This window comes from Excalfactoria chinensis, chromosome 5 (genome assembly GCF_039878825.1).
Source record: "Excalfactoria chinensis isolate bCotChi1 chromosome 5, bCotChi1.hap2, whole genome shotgun sequence".
Lineage (NCBI taxonomy): Eukaryota > Metazoa > Chordata > Aves > Galliformes > Phasianidae > Excalfactoria > Excalfactoria chinensis.
The window spans coordinates 14,682,545-14,707,647 of NC_092829.1; the positions used below are offsets into that span (position 1 = coordinate 14,682,545).

A 25,103-nucleotide genomic window follows, 5' to 3' on the forward strand; every position below is an offset into this window, starting at 1 on the left:
TGGTCTAGATGATCTTAGTGGTCTTTTCCAATCTTACAGATTCTATAATTCTTGGGATGGAGCTTGTTCAGTAAGCTGTAAGCTTTACAGTCTAGTCTGTTTTCTCTGTCATGTAGGATGTAACCACATGCTCAAAAATTCCAAAATAAAATTCAGCAATATATCTTACCTTTTTTTTTTTTCCTTTTGAAAGTATTGATTTGTCAATAAAGTCTTTTCCTGCAGGGCTTTCTTGGTGTTGTGTCTGAAATGATTTGCTAATTGTTAGACTGTTGTTTTGGCTGGAAACATACCTTTAAGACTTTGTTGTCTGCTGTATTTTTAATGCTTGAAGTCCTGCTTATGCACAAAATTCTGTTTTTCTGAGCACAAGAAACACAAACAGTGTCTTTGCCTACAATTTTTGAACCTCGTTTTCCAGAGGGTCAATGTCCTGAACACCTTTGCTCCTTCTCTTCTTTTCTCCTGCCTTTCTCCTCTGGTTTTCCACCTCCTAAACTTACTCAGCTTGCCAAACAATCTTCTAGTTCCTGCATGTCCAGTTCCACTAAGCAGCAGGTTAGTCATCTGTGGGCTCTTTGATTCAACAGATTACCTAGGATGATAACTCACATTCTTGCTCTTGCTCTTTATTCACGCTTTATAATGATGTCATCTTCTATGTGTCCTGAAAGAAAGGCAATAGATGAGCTCAGCATTTGGAGGCTGAGGATTTAACATCTTCTGACATAAGAAAGTTATCAACAGTTTCTGAGTTTTCAGTATTTTTTTCTACAGTTGCTACAAACACTAGACGTATAATGCCTCTCACTAAAAATTAAATTTATTAATGAAATTGCAAATTAAAATTTTGAGTAAAAGTTGAACGTGGGTAATTTTAAGAGAGAACTATTTTTTCTCTTTTGCAAAGGAAAAGTAACTTGGAAGAACTTTACAAATTCCTACTCTCTTTTTCAGTAATTGTGACCATACAACCTTAGGCACAAATTGGTGTTTCAAGTGCATGATTTTTTTCTACTGCACATTTTGGGGAAGGAGAACTGTTCAGGCATAAGGCCCTAAAGGAATGGGATGTCCACCATGTGTTCTGCTATGTTTTTCAAGTGGTTAATCAGTAGTAACGCTAAAGTTTGTGCCTTATGTTTATTTTGTCTTCTAAATGTGTAAGCATTTCATCTCATCTTTTGCTGGCTTTAGTGACCACCTAAAAACTTTGCTTCCATGTAGAATTTTATAGATCGCTGTCAAATATACCATGAATCTTTTTAAAAGTAGATTAATAAATGGAGCGTTATCTTGCTGTGAGACAGGCTTTTGTGACTTGGAAGTACTCTTTGGAGATTTCCTGATCTCCTTGCAGTATTGCTATTTGAAGTGCTGACACCAGCAATGTATTTCGGTAATTATTTTACTAATGCGATATACAGTGGTAGGAACAATTTCCTGTGTCTACTCAACATTCTCATGTTTATGTTTGTATTTGCAGTGCTGTGTCAGGAAAAGTTCATGTTCAAATGGTTATCTTTTATGACTCCGGAGTTATTTTCATTACTAACATTTTTTATTCTTGATACGACCTTACATTTGTCTGCCTTGAAATGAATTTTCAGATGTACCCACCATACCTAGCAAATTATCTTTACTGTTCCTTTTTTTAGTTCTTAACTCCACCAACTTGTCATTCTCTGCATTTTATCCTAAATGTGGAAAAAACTGGACCAAAGCCAGATCCTCAATATCTTGTAGGCACTCACATTATGAGTTTTCTAGTCTTCTAGTTTTAGCCTCTTTCGTATGGCCAGCATTGAATATGTCTGTTTTTAATTCAGTAGGCTGATGTATTGTTTTACTTTTTATGCTGTGATTTCTTGTATTGTTATTGAGTCAGTATAAAAGGTCACTGTGTGCTAGCCTCCCTGGTGAAATGTGGTATTATCTTGCAGTTTGATATCTAGGTTTTCTTTCCAACTACCATGTTTTTTATATGCATAGCTTTAAACTTATTTATTTCCAGACAATGAGTGAAATATTTCTTTAATTGTTCTATGATATGGCTAAATTCAAAAGAATTTTGAAGATTACTGCTAGCTATTACAGATTATAAAACACAAAGCTAGTAATTTGCATGCTACACACAATTAGTTCATTTATTTATTTTGACCCTGTAAGTGATATCTATCCAGTCACTGGGCATCTTGCAATCCATTAAAAATACTATCTGTCCCAATAAAAACAAAGCATCAACACATCACATCCCACAGAAAAACAGCCAGTCAATCAGAAAGGTAAAAAACACACTCTCCACCCTTCCGATCCCTAAAGGAACCCCCAATGCCCCAGCCATCCCACCTCTGTCCAAATGTCAAGTAAACAAACCATCACACACTGGGGTTGCTAGACCAAACCACCACCAACATAAATTCTTCAGACAGACGTTCTGAGCTAAGAGAGAGGGATGAATGTTGGTGAATGACAGAATATTTGGGCTCAGGCTCTTGCAGCAAGTCTTTTGACAAGGGTGTGTAGAGATTCCTCCTATCTGTTCTCCCAGCAAACCCTACCTGTTCAGTCAACAAACCAAAGATCTTTAAAGCTCATAGGTTCAAGCTGTGGTGCTCAGAGTTTGTTCTAGATGGTGTTTTGCAGAGGAAGAGATCTGTGCTCTGGATGGGCTGTGTGGCTGCTCTCAGTATTTGGTTGGGAAGAAACAATGCAAACTGTTCCCACTTCAGGTCAAATTTTAATTTCAGTCTGGAGTTCTGCCCTGTAACTAGCTGTGGGACCAGTAATACCAATGCAACAACTAGAAGGTCAGATGAGAGAATATAGTTGACTGCTAATTTGATAGCATACAACAGCATAACCAAAGCCAAGTCAGGGCCAGAGTTGGCTAGTTTTCTCTCCAGATGAAATAACTCCTTTTTCTCTTCCTGTTAAATGTCTAATTTTGATTTTATTAACCACACCAATTTTTCACATTGTAAATAGCCTGAGCAAGGCACAGAGTCCCAGCCTGAGTATTCTCCAAGAGGGTACCTTAATGGCTAACAAATTGTTGCACTGACATTTTTCTCACAGTGTCTGCACATATCAGCTTTCACATTGTGAGCCGATGTAATGTAAATAGCTCCCAAAACTATCGGCCTGGTTGCATTAGCTGGGCCTGTCAGAGTTTAATGGCATATCACTGTAAGGAGCAATCTTAGAGACTAAGACAGAGATGTGTAATACAGAACCATTGTATGCATTCAGGATAAGGCAGAGATTTCAGTAAGATACCAGTAATGCTGCTTATATCTATTGCATAAAACTTCAATAATGAAGTCAGTGAAGTATTTCCCCTCAATGAGGGGAAACAAGGCATTTTTAAAGGGAAACTTCAGGCTGATCAGATTTTCTTGAGGCAGCAAGAACTCCACAGGTATCCTCTGTTGTAAAAATTTTGCATTCAAAATGGAAATGCATCTCCAAGACCATTGTGGAAGGTGAAGACTGGAAGTAAGCAAGGAATCAAGTTACAGAGACAAAAGACAGTTGAAGGTTGGAAGGGACCTATGGAGGTCATCTGGTCTAACATGCTCAAGCATGGCCACCTAGAGCCTCTTGCTCAGAAATGTGTCCAGAAGGATCCTGAGTATTTCTGAGGAAGGAGAAAAGAGGAGTGATGCCTTCTTTCTCCTGAGTGACTTTTGATCATGCAACCACTACAAAGATGGCTTCAGGAACAAAACTGATTGCACAGCCACCCATTGCTTTATCTGCAAGCAAAATGCACCACAGCCAAATGGAGGATCTGCAGTTTTCAATACATGGCAGGAAGACCATGAGCCTCATTTTGTCTCCCTTGTGTTTCACCTATTAGTAACACTGGAAGCAGTGAACACGGAAAATTAACATCTCTTTTTGTAAGTTCAGGAGAGGCTAGAAAAAGCAGGGTTGGCTAGATCCCAAGGGCCCACTCTTAAAACAATAAGTAAGCATGACAAATCGAAAGGTTTTTTTCATTTAGGAAACATTAATGTGATTCTTACAAAATTTATGGTTAGATAATATCTGTGTTCAAATAGTACCAATTATGTGTGATATGCTGTATGAGGGGAGGATCCAGAATTTTAGCCCAATCACAGAAGCAACAGATGAACTGCATAACATATTTATGTATCCTTATAGTCTAGACTTCTTATCTTACTGCATTCCCACTTCCCCCACCATTTTGCCAGCCTTCCCTCTAGCCAATAAAGCTGTGGGAACAGATTTCTGACATAGTTAATTACCTCTAACTGTGCTACTCTTGTTATCTTAACAGCTTTAACTCACCATAAATTGCTGATACAGATTTTTCCAAGATAAGAACTCCAGACTCTGAATTGGGAAGTATATAGGTATTTATTTATATATCAGAACATGTTAGATATGCTGTTGTGGTAGACTGGATCAGTTATTTCATGTTTGCTAGGATTTTGCAGCTCACTGACTTATAATTCCTGCCCTCTTCCGCCAGATCCAGCCCAATGCATTTGTGAGATATTCTCAGTCATGACCCAAAAAAATTCTGGGTCAGTGAGAGTCAGGGAGTGATAAAGGGAGTAACATTGCTCAGATGACATTGGACTTCAGCAAAGGCCAGTGCATGGTATTCTGGAATAAAAATTAGTTTAGGTATCAATAAATAAAACATAGAAATCTGAGTTGGCAGGAAAAAATGACACAATTTATCTTGTGATATTTCCACTTCTGACATCTAGAGACAAACCCAGTGCCAGAAACACCGGGGAAAAAGACTGATTCAAATTGAACTTATGACTCTTATATAAATGTAGGAATGTTATTCACCTCCTCTGCAAAAGAGGGAAAAAAAACCAAAACCCTAAGGGGTTGTAATAAAGAGCCAAATACATTAAAAACAATAGGGATGGTAAAAAAGAAGTAAGAAATAGTTCTATTTTCAGGAAATTGATTCTAGAGAAGTATACATATTTCTTTTCTCAGGTAAAGGTTGATATTGGTTGAACCTTCTGTCTGAAAATTTGCAGTGAGATATTATGTGTTGGTAGAGGTAAGGAGTAATATTTCATATACGTTTGAGCCTCATGATGGCTGTGTTTGCATATCTCTTGAGCCACTGCTTAGCTCTTACTGAGCAGTTGAGTTACATAGCCCTTGCAGCAGCCATTGCCCAGGGCTGAACATGGAAATCCAGCACAGTGATAAAACAAATGAAAAGCATGGCCTTCCCAAGGCTCTCTGTGACACACTGGGTCATCTGTAGAAGCAAGAGATTTGATGGGCACACGTAGTTCTTGCTGCCCTCTGACATTTATTTTTATGAATTTACTTCAGGTTACAGTCATCCTCTCTGGTTCACTGCACACTGTCTCCTCACGCAGGCCTGGTGTACACACTATGACTCCCCGCACCGTTGGACAAACCTTTTGTTCCCATTTCTATTATTAATTGCTGTATTTCTGTGTTGCAGATATTGATGAATGTGCTTCCGATTCTCACCAGTGTAACCCCACCCAGATCTGCATCAATACTGAAGGGGGATATACCTGTTCCTGCACTGAAGGCTACTGGCTGCTAGAAGGCCAGTGTTTAGGTAAAGACCTCTTGCCTTATGAAGTTTGCATATCTGTGTTTGTACATCTGTACCTGTGAATGGCTGAACTAATTTCACTGAGTGTCTTTGTCAAGTATGGAATGAAGGCTATGGCTGTGTAGGAACTGATGTCTTTCATCTTTGCAAGTGCCAACAGTACCTTGGCAGAGGGATTCCCTGATGGAACAAAATGTAGACATAAGTGCCATATGACAGCAGCAATGTTACACGTGGGATTTTTATATTCCCTTTTGTAACAGTCATCGAAGAGGATGTGTACAAAAAACTTCTTCCTAAACAGACATGTACTTCTCACACAGTTGCAGTCCAGACCAGGAGGGATAACTACTCAATATCAAGAAACAATCTCATAAATCCCTATATTCAACCAACCTTTTTGGGGGTAAGAATAAATAATAATAATAATAACTGGAAGTTATTTTATCCTGCAGCTTTCAAGCAGTTTTATTTTGATTTGATTATTTTTCTTGTAGCAGTGTCCTGTTCATTCTTTTAGCTCAGCCTTGCTGAAAAAACATCCCCCAACAAACAGCACAAGGAAAGCTTTCCTCTCTCCCCAGACCTGGATGTCATCTGACATGCCCGTGGGATGGTGAAGGAGATGCTGATGTTACGTACAGCTCTCCACAGGAGATAGGACACAACAGCTTTCTTAACATTAGCTCTGTAGCTTTTTTTCCTGGGTGTGGGCTGTTTGCCTGCCAGCTCTCCAGAGCTGGACCATTCTGTCACAACACCTCAGCTGGAAGAAGAATGGGGTTTCCCTGCCCATTCAGTCCTGGAGCTTCTCCAGATGTTTTCCAAATTTCTCCTCCCAAGTCCCAGTTCTAGTGCAGGACTGTCATGCAGCTGCTTTTCTAACTACTGCAAGCTGCTGCTGCCTAACTCACCTGGTAGGCCTGGGGAGGCTGACTGGGACAGAGCTGATCCTCAGCTAATGAGGGTCTGCACAGCTGCGGCCACGTCAGGGAATTGGTGTCATGTAATGAAGGGAAATGAAGTCTCCAAACCTCCTGCTCCTTAATCTCTGGTAATTCCTGTTGGGGAAAAAAAAAAAAAAAAAAAAAAAAAAAAAGTGGAAAATACTAGAATCACAGAATACATGCTAAAATACATTATTAAATAAATAAAACAGGCTATCAGAAAGGAGCCATTCTGCCAGGTTAGAGCAGGTATATGTAGTGGGGAAGGGATGAGAGAGGGCAGGGGGGGATTTTGGTCTGTGTTGTCTGTTGTGTTAATAATTTACTTCTCTGAGTTACAGCCCAAACTTAAGGACTGTGTGCATCATTCAGGTCTTGGATATAGATCTAAAGCGCTTTGCTGCCTGATGGATATCGCAGAGAGCTGAAGTGACTGCTTTGCTGAACTGATTTGAGAATCTGCTTATGCTATTTAAAATAAGCAATATCATTCTACCGTTGCCCACTTTATGTATGCATGGGGTGGATTATTTCAAGGCAATGCAAAGAGCTAGAAGCAAGTTCTGTTTAGAATCTTTTTTTTTTTTTTTTTTCTTCCAAAAAGCCTGTTTTCCATACTTTCCACTGGGCCTGAAGATGTGATTTTTGCTGTCATAAGGCAGTAAAAGACCATTCATTTAATGCAATCAGACAAGTGGTTTGAGTTTTTAGAGACAGGTTCTTCGGGAATACCCTTAGTATACCACACTCACAAATAGCTACACTGCTGTCTATTGTAATAACCCCAGTAATGTTTACACAGAAAGAGTCAGTACAGTAAAGTTTACAAGAACCACCCACAAGAAGAAGCTCTGTAAAAGTTCTTCCTTCTAAAGTTGCAATGTTCTTGAGATAAGATTGGAAAGAGTCCAGCGGAGGGCCACAAAGATGGTGAAGGGCCAGGAGCATCTCCCCTATGAAGAAAGGCTGAGTGAGCTGGGTCTGTTTAGCCTTGAGAAAAGAAGACTGAGAGGGGACCTGATCCAGGTCTATAAATATCTGAGGTGTGGGGGGAAAAATGGTGAGGCCAGACTCTGTTCAGCAGTGTTTGGAGACAGGACAAGGGGAAATGGCCAGAAACTGGAGCATAGGAAGTTCCGCATGAATGTGCTCAAGAACTAATTTACAGTGAGGGTGACGGAGCACTGGAACAGGTTGCCCAGGGGGTTGTGGAGTCTCCTTCTCTGGAGATATTCAAGACCTGCCTGGATGCCTACCTGTGTGACCTGGTGTAGGGAACCTGCTTTGGCAGGGGGGTTGGACTCAATCTGTAGAGGTCCCTTCCAACCCCTACCATTCTGTGATTCTGTGATAACAGTTCCACAAAATCCAATGCTTTTATTTAAAGTAATGCAATGTGTCAGTGAAATGAGATAGTAATTTACTTTAAACCATTGTTACTTTGTGCAGAGTTTGGGCCAGGCCTAGCACTGTTGTACATACCATAGCTGAGCCTGGCCTTTGGGTTATCCTGCTATTTGAAATGCAGTGGGAAATAAAAGCTAGTGAGGGTAAAGCCAAGTGTCAATGTCCTTGTTATTTTACACAGTGAGAGTATTTCCAAAGCTTTGATATTTTCAGCATGTCTTCACAAGACTTTCTATGGCATAGAAACAACATAGAGCTGAATTGCAGGATGTAGCTACTTATACATCAGATTCAAAATGTTGCTGTTTTTATAGTATTACCACATCATGTAAAAGTTCAAGCCGTTCAAGAATTCATTTTCCCAAAACAGTCTTAATAAATTGCACCAAAACAGGAAGCATTTAGCTAACAAATAATGGACTGCTGGAATTCATGTACATGTAACTGTATGCATGAGAACCATAGGGAAAATACTGCCATTTTCATTTTCTTGTGCATTGGAACACACGATGAGGGTCACTCTACCAAAACCTTTGCTTTTGCTCACAGAACTTTACTCACTAAACTTTATTTACAGCAAACTGGCTGCAGATATTACACCTGGTTGGTCTTCCTAGCTTAGCATTTCATTGATTGAGTGCTCTTATTTCCTACTCACTTGAGAGTCTCAGGAATGGACATTTAAAACTGTGTCTTTCAGATGGCAGGATTGTCACTTTTCCAACTTATCCACAGACTTTTACCTAATTACAGTTTTTCCATACACAGTTCTATTTTCAAATTGGGGAAAAAATAACGTGCTCTTTCAACAAAACAATCTCCCATGGTCATACTTACAGAAAGCATTTATAAAGAGAGGGTCTTCCAGAACCTGCTTTGTCCTGTGCTGTCATTACAATGGCCCTAGAGGTTAGCAATGATAGATGTTGAATGAGGTGTAAGACTTGCTCTAATCTTACTTTAATTGCCCATAAGAGGAATCTGAACAGGAATTTGATGTTTAGTACATCACTGGAAGGCTGAAAAGCTGCAAAGCTTTGAGAGCAGCCACTAAAAAAAATCTCCATAAATCAAAAGCCAATTGATACTAAAGGGAATGTAAAGCATTGAAGGTGACAGCTACTACAGTTCCTAGGCCAGGAACAAAATTCCTCTAGCACTTCCATCACACATAATTTACAGCATTTTCTTTGACTTATAACAGTAGACTACATCTATTTCTAATGCTTCATTTAAGTCCAAACTGCTATTTCATTTTGGCAGCAAATTTATTGTTCACATTTTTGTTCTTGTAATTTCTCTCTTAAAAGATTTATATAAAATGCAAATGTGACTATTGAAAAACAATTCTTCAGAGAACATCCTGTCTGGAATTGAAATACTTGCTTTTTTTCATGAGTAGCTTTGGTATACATTGAACTAAAACATTCTTCTCCCTTGAATCTGACAAAGCTTTGCTGCAGGGCTGTCTGTGCCTGTGCTGATGGGCAGTACCAGCTGTCAGGTGGAGTTCCAGGTGGTGCCTAAAGGACTCTGGGCCTTCTGATGACATAGCATTGGGCTCAACATTACAGCAATGGCAGTCATTTGATAGGAACTGTAGTCAGATGTCTGACGTGGAGAAAAATGCAGTGCTGCGTTCTTTTGAGCAAAAATACATTTTAACTGTAATTCAGTCTGAACACCTGAAAGCTTGGCTGAAGCCACCACACTGTGTTACTTCTCTGTTGTTGGTGCCATTGATTCAGTGTGTTTGATGCTTTGTATTTCCATGTGAAAATGCTGACCGCTCTGCTTTTCCTCTTTCCCATTCATAGATATAGATGAGTGCCGTTATGGCTACTGCCAGCAGCTGTGTGCCAATGTGCCTGGTTCCTACTCCTGTACGTGCAACCCAGGCTTTACCCTTAACGATGATGGAAGATCGTGCCAAGGTACTGTGCATTCTTAACCATGATTGAAATCTTTGGTCCCAACAAGCAATGCTGTTAAAATCTGTTTAGTTCTTAGCATACAAGTAACTGTTCCAGCATTGCTTTGGAAATGTTGATAGGTTTCTCTGAGATACTTCTATAGCTCCCTTGTGAACATTTGTTTGCCACCACATCACATAGGAGGGGTACAGATGCAGCCTGAGCAACATACCCATAGAAATAAGCAAAGAGGTCCAACCCCCCTATATTCGTACTGAAATTACCAAGAACTGGGCACTGAAGCACTTTTACCTAAGACAGGAAACCTCTGCCAGGTGACCAAATTAGATCCAAGTCGCCTAAGCGCCAGATGAGTGTCAGACCATCTTTTGCTGTGATGCACTACCTGAATCACAGTCAACACAGCCTCTCCATAAGATGATCCATGACAATGATTAAAGACTTTCCAGAAGTTGTTAATGTCATAAACGAATTACAAAATGGTTTTGGCACAGCCAAAGTTCCCGTAAGGGTCATTCCTCATTGTGTTATCCCCCTAAGGTGTATCCTACTGCATTTTGTGTCAGGTTGGTTATGGCAAAATCTTTTCCATGATTTTAATGTTACAAGATAAAGAGACAAGTATTTATAATAAATATTTCACTCTATCTTTCATGTTATTTTTTTTTAGACATTGCCAAAATGCTTTGTTTCCATGTGTGTTGTTTACAAAACATTCTTTCCGGCATCATCTGTTATCTCAGTAAATAATACTGACTTTGTTATATTTTTCAGAACAAATTATTTTTACTATAAAGGTAATCTCTTTGAAATGCTTTACAGTAATGAACTGAAAGTAGAGTTTGGAGAGAAGTTACTGATGCAGGGTATTGTCTTCCTGTAGATGTGAATGAATGTACGGGAGAAAACCCTTGCTCTCAGACTTGTGTCAATACCTATGGCTCTTTTCTCTGCCGCTGTGAACCTGGTTATGAACTGGAAGCTGACGGAGTTAACTGCAGTGGTAACTGTCTTCAGTTATTTATTGTTTTGGTTTCTTTAATTCTATTATGCTTTCTTTTTCCAGTGTCCTGTTTTGCATATGCTTTTCTAGAAGTTTTCTGATTCGGTTTATGATTAGCAGCAGGATAACTGCAACTACTGTGATCTTCCTTCCATTTACAGTATGCAGCAAATACCAAGAAAAGTGCAATGGAGAAGGGCTGCAAAAGGTTGTAAAGAACTAAGCTAAATGTTAAAAAGCTCCAAGATAACAGCAGAACATAAGGAAATGGTTTCCAGGGAATCGTACTAAAGCAAGTAAACCAGGGACAGTCCTAGAACAATTTTCCACAATTAAAGAAATACTCTTGCATAAAGCACTTTTCCATTTGTCTGTTGAATGCATGTATTCTTTTTGCTTCTATAATTTCACACTTTTTTTCCCTGCATGGCTCTGTCTTCACTTCAGAAATCATGTACCTTTTCTTAGCAGTTATTGCCGATCTGTTCAGCTCATAGCAGATGAAGCTGCTTATGTCACTCCACTTTTTCCTCTCTTGTTTTTGTTTTTATTTTATTCCTTTATTTTAATTGAAGATGAAATGCATTTCTGTGCTTAATGTTCCCACAGCTTGATAAAATTAGAGAACACAGCCAGTACTTTTTGGAAGAAAAAACACTGGAAAATACTTGTTTTTTAATTTACAGTAAACAGATGTAACATGCTGTTTCTGAGGGAGAAGATGTGTTATGCAATATGTGTATGGATTAGAGTTCCCAAAGCTATTCTTTCATGCAAATCTCCTTATTCTGAAGGAAGGTACAAAGACCTAAATCTCTAAAGGGTCATATTATACATATTTATATATTTATAAATATATATTTTTTTATGTAATACATATTATTTATATATATATATATATAAAGCTAAAGCATGTAACTTAAGATTTATATATTTATATTTATATATATACAAATATATATATATAGATAGATAGATAGATAGATTTATATATATATATTTATATTTAAATCTGAAGCACGTAACTTAAGATATCTGCTGACTAGTGAAATTTCTTCTTCTAAGTTAGACTCCTGTGCCCTTGTCCATGCTTCTGAGCTATCTGGGGGTCTAAACCTAACCCTAAACTAGAGCCACAGAAACACTGCCTGAACAGAATAGCAGCAGTAAAGGTTGTGACTGAACTTCATTCATGGCTGAAAGTTAAGACAGCAAAAAGGATTTTCCAACACTAAGATTTAGAGCAGAAAACTTTCCTTTAACCCTTCTATGCCAGAAAACACTTGTCACAAGCAGGTCATATTCCTCTGGATGAGCTTCCTTCACCTCACAAGCAATTGCTAGACATCACTGAGGCTCAACAAAAAAGCAGTTCCAGTGAGTATAGTTGGTAGTACTGCAGAAGGGTTTAGAAACAGCAAAGTTATCTGCCCTGTGTCACTCATAAACAGAAACATATGGCCTTTATCTCCATCATTTGACAGCAGCTAAGCACAGGTTCTATGAATCTGATGGTGCTGGAAGGCTGGGCTAGGAGGCCTAGAGAGCTGGGCAATATCTTAGTCTCTTTATGGAGGCAGCCCCTGGTCCATGTTTTGTCAGGAAGGTGACTTGCTGGAGCAAGTGATACAACAACAGGAGTGTGCAGGTGTAGAGTTCCCTTCATCTCTTTTGATAATGTGGTTGTAGACATAAAACTATTTTAGCATATTTGGACTTCAAACACTCTCCGGTACATCTATACAAAACGCCAGAAGTGGACAAATGGACTGAGTCCAATTTAAAAGAAAGGGAAATTCAGGCTGAAGAGTAAAAGTGATTTGCTCCTGAGAGTCAATGTTAGAGCTGGGAATTTGAACTTGGGAGTTCCTGGCTGGGACTCTGGCTTTTGTTTCTCTCTTCCCCTGCACAGAAAAAGAAGGAAATGATTAACAGCGGCCTCCCTCATTCTAGCGCCTTTGCATGTGTTTTCCTCTCAGTCAGCCATGCTTCCATTGCAGCTCCAAAGTGCATCTTTCCCATTTGAAAATGGTTCCACAGCATATGATTTCTTTTCAGTTCATGAGTAAAAGGGGAAAAGAGATCATACACTGCTTTTAGTCAGAGACTAGACAGACTGCTTACCTTCCTTGGTATGTGGGAGTTCACTGGGCCTTCCAGTAAGTTTGACCCAAGCTGGGATGAGCTCTGAAGTCTTGCTAGAATGCATTACAAGTAACTGGCTAGAGGCTAAGTAACATAAAACAGCCAGGGCTGGCTACAGGATTTCTACTGGGACCCATAAGGCTCTGGGAAAGGGAAGCACACTCTCCAGAAAAAAAATTTAAAAAGTAAAAAAAATACCATCAAGTCTCTCCTTACAAATTACAGTTGCAGCTTTGTAGTTGGAGCACCTCTATCTCTGACGTAAAACAGAACAGAAAATATGGCCAACCGGCGACAGGTATTCAAAAAGAAAAATAAATAAGAGTCGTGCATCTTGCTGAGCAGCAGCTTTGGTTAAAATAATAATAATTATTATTATTATTAAAAAATTTAAAAAAAAAAAAAAAAAAAAAGAGTTTAGCCAAGATCATGTTTAACAGCATTTTGCCAGGCTGCCTCAGAGCTCCAGGGAGTTGGAGGATACCAGCCTCCAGCTGGGATGATAGGCATGTCTGGATGGCCACCTGCTTGTGGGACTGTGCTTTTAACTGTGAAGCCAAAGATTCTAAACTTTGTTTTACCACCACAGACATGGATGAATGCAGCTTCTCAGAGTTCCTCTGCCAGCACGAATGTGTGAATGGGCCTGGTTCTTACTACTGTGTCTGTCCTTCGGGCTATAACCTGCTTGATGATAGCAGAAGCTGCCAAGGTAAGAGAATTCCAGCACTGATTAAAACCCAGAGGGACTAGAAAATAAGTCCAGAATCTGGAAAGAGGTTTTCAAGGACTCAGTTTCTTAGTCTGGGCATTGCGTAGTGACTTACTCATAGGGGCCAATTATGTGATTCTGGTGAGAACGTCATCACATGAGCAGTCCCACTGAGGTCAATTGGTGTGATGGTCTAAGGAGGGCTTTACTAATAACCAGCTACACAGTAAAGCCCTCAGATGCTCTCCCCTCTGCTGTGAATCTCTCTTTAGTTTTTTCTAAGCTTAGAGAGCTTGAGCAGCAATTTCTTTTTTACTTCTGCAGCATTTTGCATAGGGGAGCACTCCAACAGGGAGAAATGAATGGGGTGAAAACTAAATTGAAAGGGGGGACCAATTATCAAAAGCCACTTCTTATGGTGCAAGAGTGAATTTTTGGTCAATTCCTTACAATCCTTACTATGAACACTGGAAAGTAATAGCTGAATAGCAGTGTCTTAAGCTATTTTATCTTTTCTCTTGCTTTTTTGTATTTTAGATATCAATGAATGTGAAATTAGAAACTTCACCTGCACTCTACAGCAAACGTGTTACAATATCCCAGGAGAATATAAATGTTTAGATCCAGTAAGATGCGAGGAACCTTATATCCAGATTAATGAGAAGTAAGTAATACCCACAGCCACAGATTCTAACTGCGTAAAGCATACCTGGTGAACCAAATAAGCTGCTTTTTGCAACAGAGCCATGAAGTATGTCTGGAGAGTTTACTATTAGTAAGCTTTATACAAATAATAAATTGCAATTCCTTACCAGGTCACCAGGTGGGATATGATAAGATACTCAGATGTGTGGGAAGGTAGACTGGAAAAACACTTATCAGTGAGTAGAGGAAACAGCAAGGTTTGTAATGTACTAAAGACACTTTAATTATGTTACTGACTTCATATATGCTTAAATGCAGCCTGTTTGTTAATGTGAATATTTCCTGTAAATACTAACTAGCTCATGTCCAGGAAGTGCTTTAAAAACATTAGATGCTAGTTATAGCAGAACAGTAGTAGATTCCTACTGCTCAAGGGTTAGATGTGTGGAAAAACAGCAGTCCACAGAGTGGTTTGCACAGTCTGAAAACTGGGAAATTCTGAATGGGACAATTAGTGCTGTTAGTGTTTAAACTCAGAATCATCTGAGCAAATACATTTTGCCGGGGAGGAGGAAGGGTAGTGCAACACATTTCTAAGTAGTGCTCAGTACATTTTTGTAGGTACTTGCCTGGAGCTTAAAATGTTTCAGCCCCAGGTAGATCTCTATGGGGTGCAAGTCATAGAATTGAATCCATGTTTGTACTAAATCCAATTTCTTGAAATTACTTGGTAGCCTATGTATTTTATACAAAAGCAAGAGATGAAGAATTTAGTGCTTCCCATGACAATGCACTTGTGTCCATACGTTGCTTTCTGAACTAGGCAGCTGAGGAGTGGGTGAGTTCTGTTCTGCCAGTTCTGGGTCTATGTACCTTCAGAGGTGGTGAAATCTTAAACTAGGTCTTGAATTGTCTAAAGCCTCTGTATCTAAATTCCTCAGAGCCCAACTGTGGAGTATTTACAAATCAGCTTGCACCAAAGTTGTTGAGCTTTGTATTTGGTGGCTTTGGCTCCTATCTAGATGTGACTGCATTTAATTTGTGGCATATGTCTAGAAGTGGTCAGTACAAAAGCCAAGCAAATTCGTTGCGTCTGTGTTCTCTGTGGAAGGAATGGGGTGTTAATAATGCCAGGAACCTTTTTACGTAGAATGTGCCAGAGGAACTGTCTGAAGCTGGTATCAATGATGGAGGTTATAGAAAGAAAAAAAAAAAAAAAAAATAGACAGAAAAGCCTTATTTTCCATCCAGCAATTTTCCCAACATGACTTTTGTGAAGGGATATCCTGCATTTTATTGGAGGTCTCTGAAAAAATTAGCAGCTTGTGGCTAAGGGACATGGGTTGATGTGGTCTGCTTGGGTTTCTGAAGGTTTCTGAAAAGAGCCCTGCTTCAGGCTTCTGTGGAAATTAAGCAGCTGTAAGTAAGAAATACCTGGCACAGATGAATAAAAGGTTGAAAGATAAGAAGAGAATTGCAGAAGGAGCCTCAACAATCGTGCTAAACTCAAATTCAGTGTAGATTAATGTAAAGTAGAAAAACAATCCCAGTTTCACAAGTTAAATAAAATAAAAAGTAGTGACCTGATCATAATCCCTCCAAAGTGAGGCTTGAGGATTGTTCCAGATGGTTCTGTAGTACTAAGTACAACTGTGCACCTTCAAGATTGTCACCAGTTTTGTTACCTCCTCACAGGAGCAGTGTGATATGACCAGACAAAGATTCATGAAGGGTGACAAAGACCATCAAGAGTAGGGAACAGCTTCCTTGTGAGAAGCATCAAGGTTAGGATTCTCCAGCCATGAAGAAAGTCAAATATGAAGCCATGAGCTGCATGTGGAGAATGAGCAGGGATTGAGTGTGCTCTCAAGAGCTGAGAGGATCAAAGTCAGCAAGGGGCAGTGCAGGGAGGGAGGTGGGCACACAGGGAGGAACTTTGGAGCTATTGGCAGCAAGGTGTCATGGAGGTGTAAGGGGAAGCTGAACACGTCAGTGGGTACGAAATACTTTGAGGGAAGGCAAATATACAGAAGACATCTTTGTTTCAAGTGTTTCCTGAGGTTGTAGATGATTGGAGGCAGTTGGTAAAGATGTCATATGCTTGACTTGCTATTCTGCTCTTCTTTAGAGCCTTGCAATTGATCTATGAGCTTTGGTTCCAGTCCAGGAAGTCTCACTGTTTGTTTTTATTAAATCACTATGTCGTGGGTTACAGTATTTATGTCACACTGTTATTGAAATGATCCAATAATTACCAGTTTAAATTACTATCAGAACAAACACACGCAAGGCATTCTACACCTGCAGAGCTTAAAGAAAGTATTGATTTTTAAGTGATCTAATGGCAAATGTGATGCCAAGATATCTTGGCAAAACCTGGAAGACAAGAAAAAGAAAGCAGGGATGAAGGCAAACTGGAGTAGTAGTGCAGAGAACAGTATCAGAGAGAAAATTCATTACAAGCAAAATTGATCATTTTAGCTGGTTGGCAACTTGATTCATTGGTTGATCAATTGATTATTTGCAGCTGTATTTGCATGTAAAGAATGCTGTGTTACAGAGATTTGTAACCACTGATGACAGTCCTATCTCTCTGTTAGCCGCTGTATGTGTCCAGCTGAAAACCCTGGCTGCAGAGATCAACCATTCACCATCCTGTACAGAGTCATGGATGTTCTGTCTGGGCGTTCGGTGCCTTCTGACATCTTTCAGATGCAAGCAACAACTCGCTACCCTGGAGCCTATTACATCTTCCAAATCAAATCAGGGAATGAGGGCAGGGAATTCTACATGCGGGTAAGTCTGGCACTGGCTGGGAAAAAGTCATCCTTGTTCTCCTGTCATCTTCACCACCTCTAACACAGGGGCAATGGGAATCACCGGCACAGGGTGAGGCACAACCACCAAGGATGGTGATGTTCAGTGTGTTTATTTTTAACTCGAGGCAAAACCTGGCTTTGATATTCGCATTAAGTGGTGTTGAGTGGCTACTGATGGCTCCTGTGCCTCACACAAAATAGTAGCATGACAGATTTCAATAGATCCTCAAAAACAAGTTCTTCTTGGCAGCATTGGTGTTAAAAAACAGAAAATAAATAAATAAATAAATAAAATTTAAAAATTCTGATATGAAAACTGGTCCGGGAGTGATCATGGGTATCCCATGAGCTCTTTCCTGTTGTAAAGTCATTACTGATCCCACTGAACATTTCCTCTAGTCTGGGTCAAACTGACAGTTGCTGAGGCTGCATCGATGAGCACCATTGCCCAAGTCTGTTTTCTCCCTGTATTCATTTATCACATAGCCACCCATTTGTCACCTGAAGTACTTTGCTGGCACAAGCTCTTTTTCCTTCCCTGGCAGCACATTCCTGTGCGGGTGTGTAGCCAGCAGGTGGTGCCTGTTCCTTGCTCTGCACCCAGCAGGAGCGGGCAAAGATGAGGGCATGGGATGCACAGTGCTCAGGATGCTGCTGGTTCTCCAGGCAGCTCCTTCTCAACACTTCTTAGGCCTCTCTTATCAGAGATAATGTAAATGCTCCTTTTCATAGGAAAACATGTCCCACTTTATGTTTATCAGCTACTGCTGGAAAACAAACTGCATTTAGCTTCAACCTCAGAAACTGATCTTTAAATACTCATAATCTGCTGTTCCAGACAGACGTTTCAAAGCTCTGCTTCTACTTAGTAAAAGACAAATGTCCTAACATGCCTTCACATATTTAAAGCTCTCTTCAGAGGGTGAGGTTTTGCAATGTTAACATACGCAATTTTACAGCAAGCCACTCACGTAGGAACATCTGTTCTCAAAGCCCCAGTAACATAACCCCTTCCTGGAGTTTGCTGCTTCAAAGTAACAGTGGTTTTTACATCAAACTAAATAATATATGACTCCCTCAAGAAACAAGTGACATTTTTTGTGCATGCTCTAAATCCACTTTTTCATCTTTCCCCATTCAGATGATAACAAATTTCTTTGCACAATAGCTTCCTTTATGTGCTGGGCTCTCAGAGGCTTTAAAAGTGTAGAAGGCAATGGTTTGCACAAAACAGTGAGCTGGAGCCAAACACTGAAATGAACTGCAAGCCCGTGCACATCGTGTGGTCTCACCTGAGATTACAGTTTTCAGGAACTGTTTTTGAAAATCTCACCTGCTTCCTCTTGTTCTGTGCACAGCAAACAGGACCCATCAGTGCTACGCTGGTGATGACCCGTCCTGTGAAAGGGCCTCGCACTGTTCAGTTGGACTTGGAAATGATCACTGTCAACACCGTCATCAACTTCAGAGGAAGCTCTGTCATCCGGCTGAGGATATTTGTATCACAGTACTCATTCTAAACCCTGAGTTGGTTCCCTGTAAACATTAAAAACAAAGACACGGTTCCTCCTCTGCAGAACTCTCTCCTCGGAAGCCAGTACGTATAGCAGCTCAAAACCAAGTCAGTATTACCACAGACCCAGTGACCTATGCCTGTCTGAGGAGGGAGGCCTCTTCATGCACACCCTTACCAGGACGCAGACCTCTGAAGGTGTATCGGCAGCAGATCCCATATGATTCTCTTATGCGGTCATGTATTTTAAGGACTCTTTTTTTCCACTGTAAACATTTCTAGGGTATGAGTCTATGTTTCAAAGACTGTGAAACCTTTGTAGCTTCAAGGCTGCTTAGCAAAAAGCACCACAGAAACTGCAGAAAAAGCTGGCTTTTGCAATCTTGCATTTTTTTTTTCTCATTATGAATGGAAAGCTGACAAACAAGTGAAAACTAACAAAAAAAAAGTCACCTATTGAAACAAGGGATCTCAGAAGTGCTAATTTACATTTGCAGTTAACTTTGAAATTATCAGTTGAGCATTTTGTTTCAATTCACTCTGCATTTGTCTTACATTCACCTGCTTTTCTTTGATTCTGTTTTGTACTTAAAATTCATTGTAAATTCATTCCAAAATATTTGCTGTATTATGTAATCTTCTACTTTCTAACATCATGTCACATCTTTGGGTTCCTTCCTGTATTAAATTGTTCTGTATAACAGAGCTCATAGAAATCCATCACTGGATGGCATGTTTTACACTGATTAGGGTGTTATGCTTAGTTACAGTCAGGCTCTTTGACACAGGTCTCCACTGCCAGAATTGTGTCATAGAATCATAGAATTACCCAGGTTGGAAAAGACCTTGAAGATCATCAAGTCCAACCCAGCCTAACCATAGTACCCTAACTCTAACAACCCTCTGCTAAATCATATCCCTGAGCACCACATCCGAACGGCTCTTAAACACATCCAGAAATGGCGACTCAACCACCTCCCTGGGGAGCCTATTCCAGTACTTAGTGTCCAGGGACTTCAAAGCAGATGAGAATTAGAACTTTTCCCTCTTTTTCAGTGCAATGGTTGCAAACAGTTTATAATGGTTGTAAGGTAGTGATACTAACTTTTCAGCGAAGGCTGCAACTAATGTCCTGTTCAACAAGCACTCAGCTCAAATATGTCCAAATTCCTTCAGGAAAAGAAATTATAACTATTCTGTTTGCACAGAATCTCTCTCCTACATTCCTAAAATTAGGGAAAACAAGCTGAAAAGGACTTGAAATAGTCATGTCATTCATGCCTCTGCCACAGAGCAGACCCACATATGCCAGTACCCAGACCTCAAATGATGGGATCCCACAGTTTCCATAGGTAATGTCTTCTCAGGTATAACTGCTGTAATCAATATAAAGTTTTTCCTAAAGTCTAACCTGAGTTTCCCCTGTTGTAATGTAAGACTATTGCTTTTTAGCATACTTCCAGTAGAAATAGAGAGCAGTTTATCTTCCCCATTGCAACAGTCTTTAACATGTCTGAAGACTGTTGTCACGTCTCCCCTCAGACTGTTCCTCTCTAGTCTAAACAAACCCGATTCTTTTGGTCTTTCCTCATACATCACATTTTCTGGACCTTTGATCATTCTTGTTGCTCTCATCTGGATCCTCTCCAGTTGGTTCACATCTTTCTCAAAGTGCATTGCCCAAAACTGTGAAAAGTATTCCAGCTGAGGCCTCACAGTGCTAGACTAAATATATATATATATATACATATATACTATATATATATATATTTAAGTGTTTGAAAATAAAATTAATTGTATAGTTTGGAGGTATTGTACTCATGTTGTTAAAGTCACTGGCAGTTCAGAGTTTTATTTACTAAGGACAAGGCTTCAAATGCTTTGTTCTATATTTCTCTGAAGCAACTACTTGCTTTCTCCCCTTTCTTTTTCCTTATTGTCTTATTTGCTCTCAAGGATTGCTAGCACAAAACAGGTAACCTTTCCTGAGTCTTTTTGAGGAATTGTTTAATGCTACTTGGGAAAGGGAGTTTATAAGGATTATAGCATGAGTAGACTGGAGCAGAGTTGAAGGTTTTCGTTCTTATATGGGGTCTTCATTCAAGTCAAGTATTAAATGGGAGAACACAGGCTCAGAACAGTTATCACAATTCAGGCTGCCTGGCACTCTTGCTTGCATCAGCTGACTCTTGTACAATAAGCTCTACAAGTTAATCTGGGGTTGTTCTTTCTCTAGGTATAGAAGTGACTGCTCTTTTTACTGGCACTTAGCTTGTGGAAATCCTGATGCAATGGCCTACAACAGCTAAATGCTGAGTTGAGTGTGCTTTAGCAGCTTCCACTTCTTAATAAAGTTTTCTCATTGATGCTGCAACACGCTAGGCTCCTGTGGCTCAGAGCTCTGCACGCAGGCCGTCTTTTACTATGAAAACAGAGGAACTTGAGATTGACTCCAGGCTTCAGGGGGCTAAGCAGAGGGCGGGAAGCCAATGAGGTTTGTGAGTAGCCAACTGGAGGGTACAAATGTAGAGGAGACCTTCAGGGACAGAGAGATATCAGGAACGTGCTTTCCAAGTGCATTGAGGCTCACCAGATGCCAGCCTTGAAGGGGAAAATAGAAATGATCAAGAAGGAGGAGAAGGAGGAATGCTAGTTTATAACCATGAACTAGTTTATAACTCATGGGTCGCAGGTTACGGAAGGCAGACATAGGAAATGAGGCTCTGGTAGCCCCAGGACACAGATATGGGGCAGGCAGTATCTTAAATGAAAGCTGTTAAACTCAATGTGCTGAGTTTTTCCAGAACATAAAATCCCTTCTTCATCCCCATTGTGCCTCCATGTTATCACTTCTTCGTGCCCAGTGGAGTCCTTTCTCCTCCTGCTGTCACATCACCTCCTGGAGAGGAAGTGCACTCTGTTAGATATCAGACAGTTCCTCACTTTTGGGCTGTTCTCCCATGGTCCCTGCATACCAACTCGATTTAACCCTAATTAAGAAGTATTAAAAAAATAACAGAGGAATTCCATTACTAAACACTTTGTTAAAAGGATAAGGCTCAAATGCCTAGTTTTAGCAACAAATATTCATAAAACAATATTACACTTTCTATGTAAACATTTTGTGCTTTAGAAAAAAAAAGTGAAAAGTCTGGAAACAAAGGAATTCAGCCACTTCTCAATCGCCATAACATCTTTCATCACTCACTACCACTCCAGCCAACTTTAACTGTGCCAAAATATATGCCAATCTCAAAACAATAACTTACTCGCAGTTTGTAACATCTAACTCTCCATTTCCTATTCAAAAGTCTGTTTCCAATAGATTGTTACAGGCTCATGTATTACAGCAAATTGTGCCAAATAAAAAGAAAAAAGCACGTCAGGGTTTTACAGGATCTGGTGCAATAGAGCTGGATGGGTCCTACCTGATGTATTTGTCTTTGAAATATTTTTAGGTGACTGGATTTTTTTTAACACAGACAACAAAATGTTACCTCACTTAGGAGTTTGCTGGATCCCACAGAATCACTTTTCAACTTCTGCTTCTCTGACAGCAGTAGCTTTGGTGGAAATAGCTGAGCTACAAGAGCCTGTGCACCCACCATCGCTGAGGTGGCATCCTGTGCTGTTCATGCAGAACCAACAACTTTCACCTTTTAAAGTGGGGAGCCTGTGCCCATATTTTCTTGTCTCAGCCCTTACAAGAGTCAGCTTTCGTTGTCTCAGAAACATGGTCTTTATGTTAACACAACATGTGCATTCACTCCTCTCTATCTAGAACAAGCAGAGCAAAAGAATCGATATATTTTGGTGGTCACTCAAGTGATCCAGTCTGGCTCATTCACAGAGTTTGCTACTGGATCTTTTCTGCAGCATGTAGCTGTGTTAGAAGCTAATGAAAATTTCATAGTGGAAAGGTGTTTCAAAAATTAAAAAAAAAAAAATAATAAAAAATAAAAGTATGCCCTAGCATTATTTAAGCCTGAAAGGCACCATTGTTGAAATAAATCTGGATGGAAAAACCCTCAGCTGGTGTTAATTTGCATGACTGCTGCTCTTCAATGGAAAGACAAAAAGAATACTGAAGATCTTCCCTGTGTGTGTATAAAGCACTGTGATGTATTTGTATACAAAGGAGAATTTATGAAAACTAAAACGAATAGTAGTGTGGCTTTGCATTTGGAAGCTAAAGAGTTATAAGATGATGCAAATTGTGTATCCTCCTCTGACATGAGCATTTACAAGTGACTTAAACATATCACTTTCTGTTGCTTTATGTCTTTGAACCATTTCTGACTAGCTCAACCCAAAAGCAGGTGCCATGCATGAAAACTGAGGTTGATAGTTATAACAAGACTTCCTTTAGAATGTCTGCCCAGAAAGGCAACCTGCACTTAAGAGTCTGTGTAATAGTGTAATGGCCCAGAGGTTGTCTCAGACCCTGCAGGTGTCCTTTTCCTCATCTGTTTCACTGCAGGGCACAGCTGATGTTTCTAAGTCTGCATATCAGAGGTGGAAACTTCACCAACTACAGGTTTTATTTGTTCAGACCTCTGAGATCCCTGTAGTGGTTTCCATTGGCCAAATGAAACTCAAGCGTAACTCACCACCTTTTACTGTAATACCAGTAAAATCACACAAGGCAGATACGCTTTTACACTGGTAAGCAAATAATGATGCTGAGTAGCAAAGGAATCCTTAGAAAACACTTCATCAACCAAAATCTCCACAAATATTCAGTCTCTTTCAGCTCTCTACTGGTCCTCCATTCTCCTTTGTGCATTTGTCCTGGACAAGTGACTTCATTGTGGTCAGGCACTGCAAATGCATGCTGAAGGAGCTCCACCTTTTCTGTAGCATTACCCAACATTTTTCATTCTGTTTTTTTGGATATGAGTTGTAGGCATTGCATCTCTTTTATGTTCTAACTGACCTCTGTTACTTTTCTTACAGCCAAGACAGACTCTTTATTTCCCTGCCAGGTTGCTCTGCTCCCAGCATAAGAGCAAGTTCTTCATGCTTTGCTGGAAATGCAGACACAGTGCTGGCCCACCTGTTGCTTTTGCACCCTCCTCTCTGCAGTGTCATTACACATGCTTACAGCAAAGTGGAGAGTTGAAAGAATTGCCCTGCCTGCTGTCAGAGCCTCGTTTCACAAAAAGGATTTGAGAAAAAAATAGATAGTCCACAGTTTTGAAGGTATCAGAAGCTCTCTTAAGTCCTGATGGGTCACATTTGCTGAAATTGGGTCTGTATCGTGCTGTCTTGAGAGTCACAAAGCTTTTCCAGAAGTCCCGTAAGGACATGCTTGTGGAATACATCTTCTTTAGACTCTTCACGCTTCAGATGAGGTATTCTCAGTTTCCAAACACTAATTGTCCCAGCCAAAGACAGTGCAATGTGATTGTGACTGTGCTGAAGTCAGTGATTGCTACCCTAACATCAGGTCTGGATTTAGCCCAGTTTTATTTTAAGTCTTGAATCTCAGTGTCAGTGGTATATATGTAAACAGATATGTATTATTTTGACAGTAGACTTGAAAGATTGTTTCCAGCAAATAAACAGTAGTATGACTGCACTACCTTTTTCTTTGGGTACTTCAATATTTTCTGAGACAGCCCTTGGCACTTCAGGATTTTCTCTGGTATTTCAGGCGATTCACTGATGTGTTCCCATGAATAATTCCTTGCCCCCAATGTTCGAGTGCCAACACAGGCACTTGACACATGTTTTGAACTATCAAACTCCATTAAAGCCTTCACAGATTCACAGCTCACACCATCTTCAGAGAAATTGTTCCTACAGTTAGCTCTGTAATCTGTGAGGGACCATGCTGACTTCCTTGAGGTGCACGTGCTTCCTCTGCATGCACGTGTGTTTTCCAAGACTGAGACACTGGTCTGGAGATTGTTCATCATCAAATTCCCACAAATGTTCTGCATTTGACATGTGAAACCGTGGCTACGAAGGTTAGTTTTGACAAAATCCTCAAAACACATGGTGGTGAGTGTTTTTCCTGTCTGCTTATGTATTATACAAACACAATTCAAAAGTCCAGAACCAGTATGCAGCAGAAATCATTGTTCCTAATAATTATTTCAGCCAATGAACCCATTTTGTAGATAATGCACAAACAGGGAGGTAGAAGGCCTGCCAAGATTACGCTGATTTGTTATTTGAATCAGTATCCCTAGGAAAACTTGAATCTAGTTCATCATTTAATAACACTCCTTTGTACTCTGACATCTGATATCACCCAGGTAGGGAAATGGGGACAGAAGCACTCACTCCTTCCAAAAGAAAGGCAGCTACTCTGCAGAGATCCAGAGACCAGCAACCAGAAAGACTTACCAGCTCTAGTCTGCACCCAGGTCAGTGA

General features: G+C 40.0%; 1 protein-coding gene across 3 annotated transcripts in view; it reads left to right on the forward strand.

Moving 5' to 3' along the window:
• FBLN5 (fibulin 5) overlaps nt 1-20,424 on the forward strand; it is a 43,086-nt gene extending 22,662 nt beyond the window's left edge. For all 3 annotated transcript variants that reach the window (XM_072338160.1, XM_072338162.1, XM_072338161.1), the window contains 7 exons: nt 5,477-5,599; nt 9,768-9,884; nt 10,768-10,887; nt 13,622-13,744; nt 14,282-14,408; nt 16,990-17,185; nt 18,567-20,424. In XM_072338160.1, coding sequence (XP_072194261.1) covers nt 5,477-5,599; nt 9,768-9,884; nt 10,768-10,887; nt 13,622-13,744; nt 14,282-14,408; nt 16,990-17,185; nt 18,567-18,728 — 968 coding nt within the window. In that variant the 3' untranslated portion in view covers nt 18,729-20,424. The remainder of the gene's footprint in view (nt 1-5,476; nt 5,600-9,767; nt 9,885-10,767; nt 10,888-13,621; nt 13,745-14,281; nt 14,409-16,989; nt 17,186-18,566) is intronic.
• Nucleotides 20,425-25,103: the final 4,679 nt, after the last annotated feature.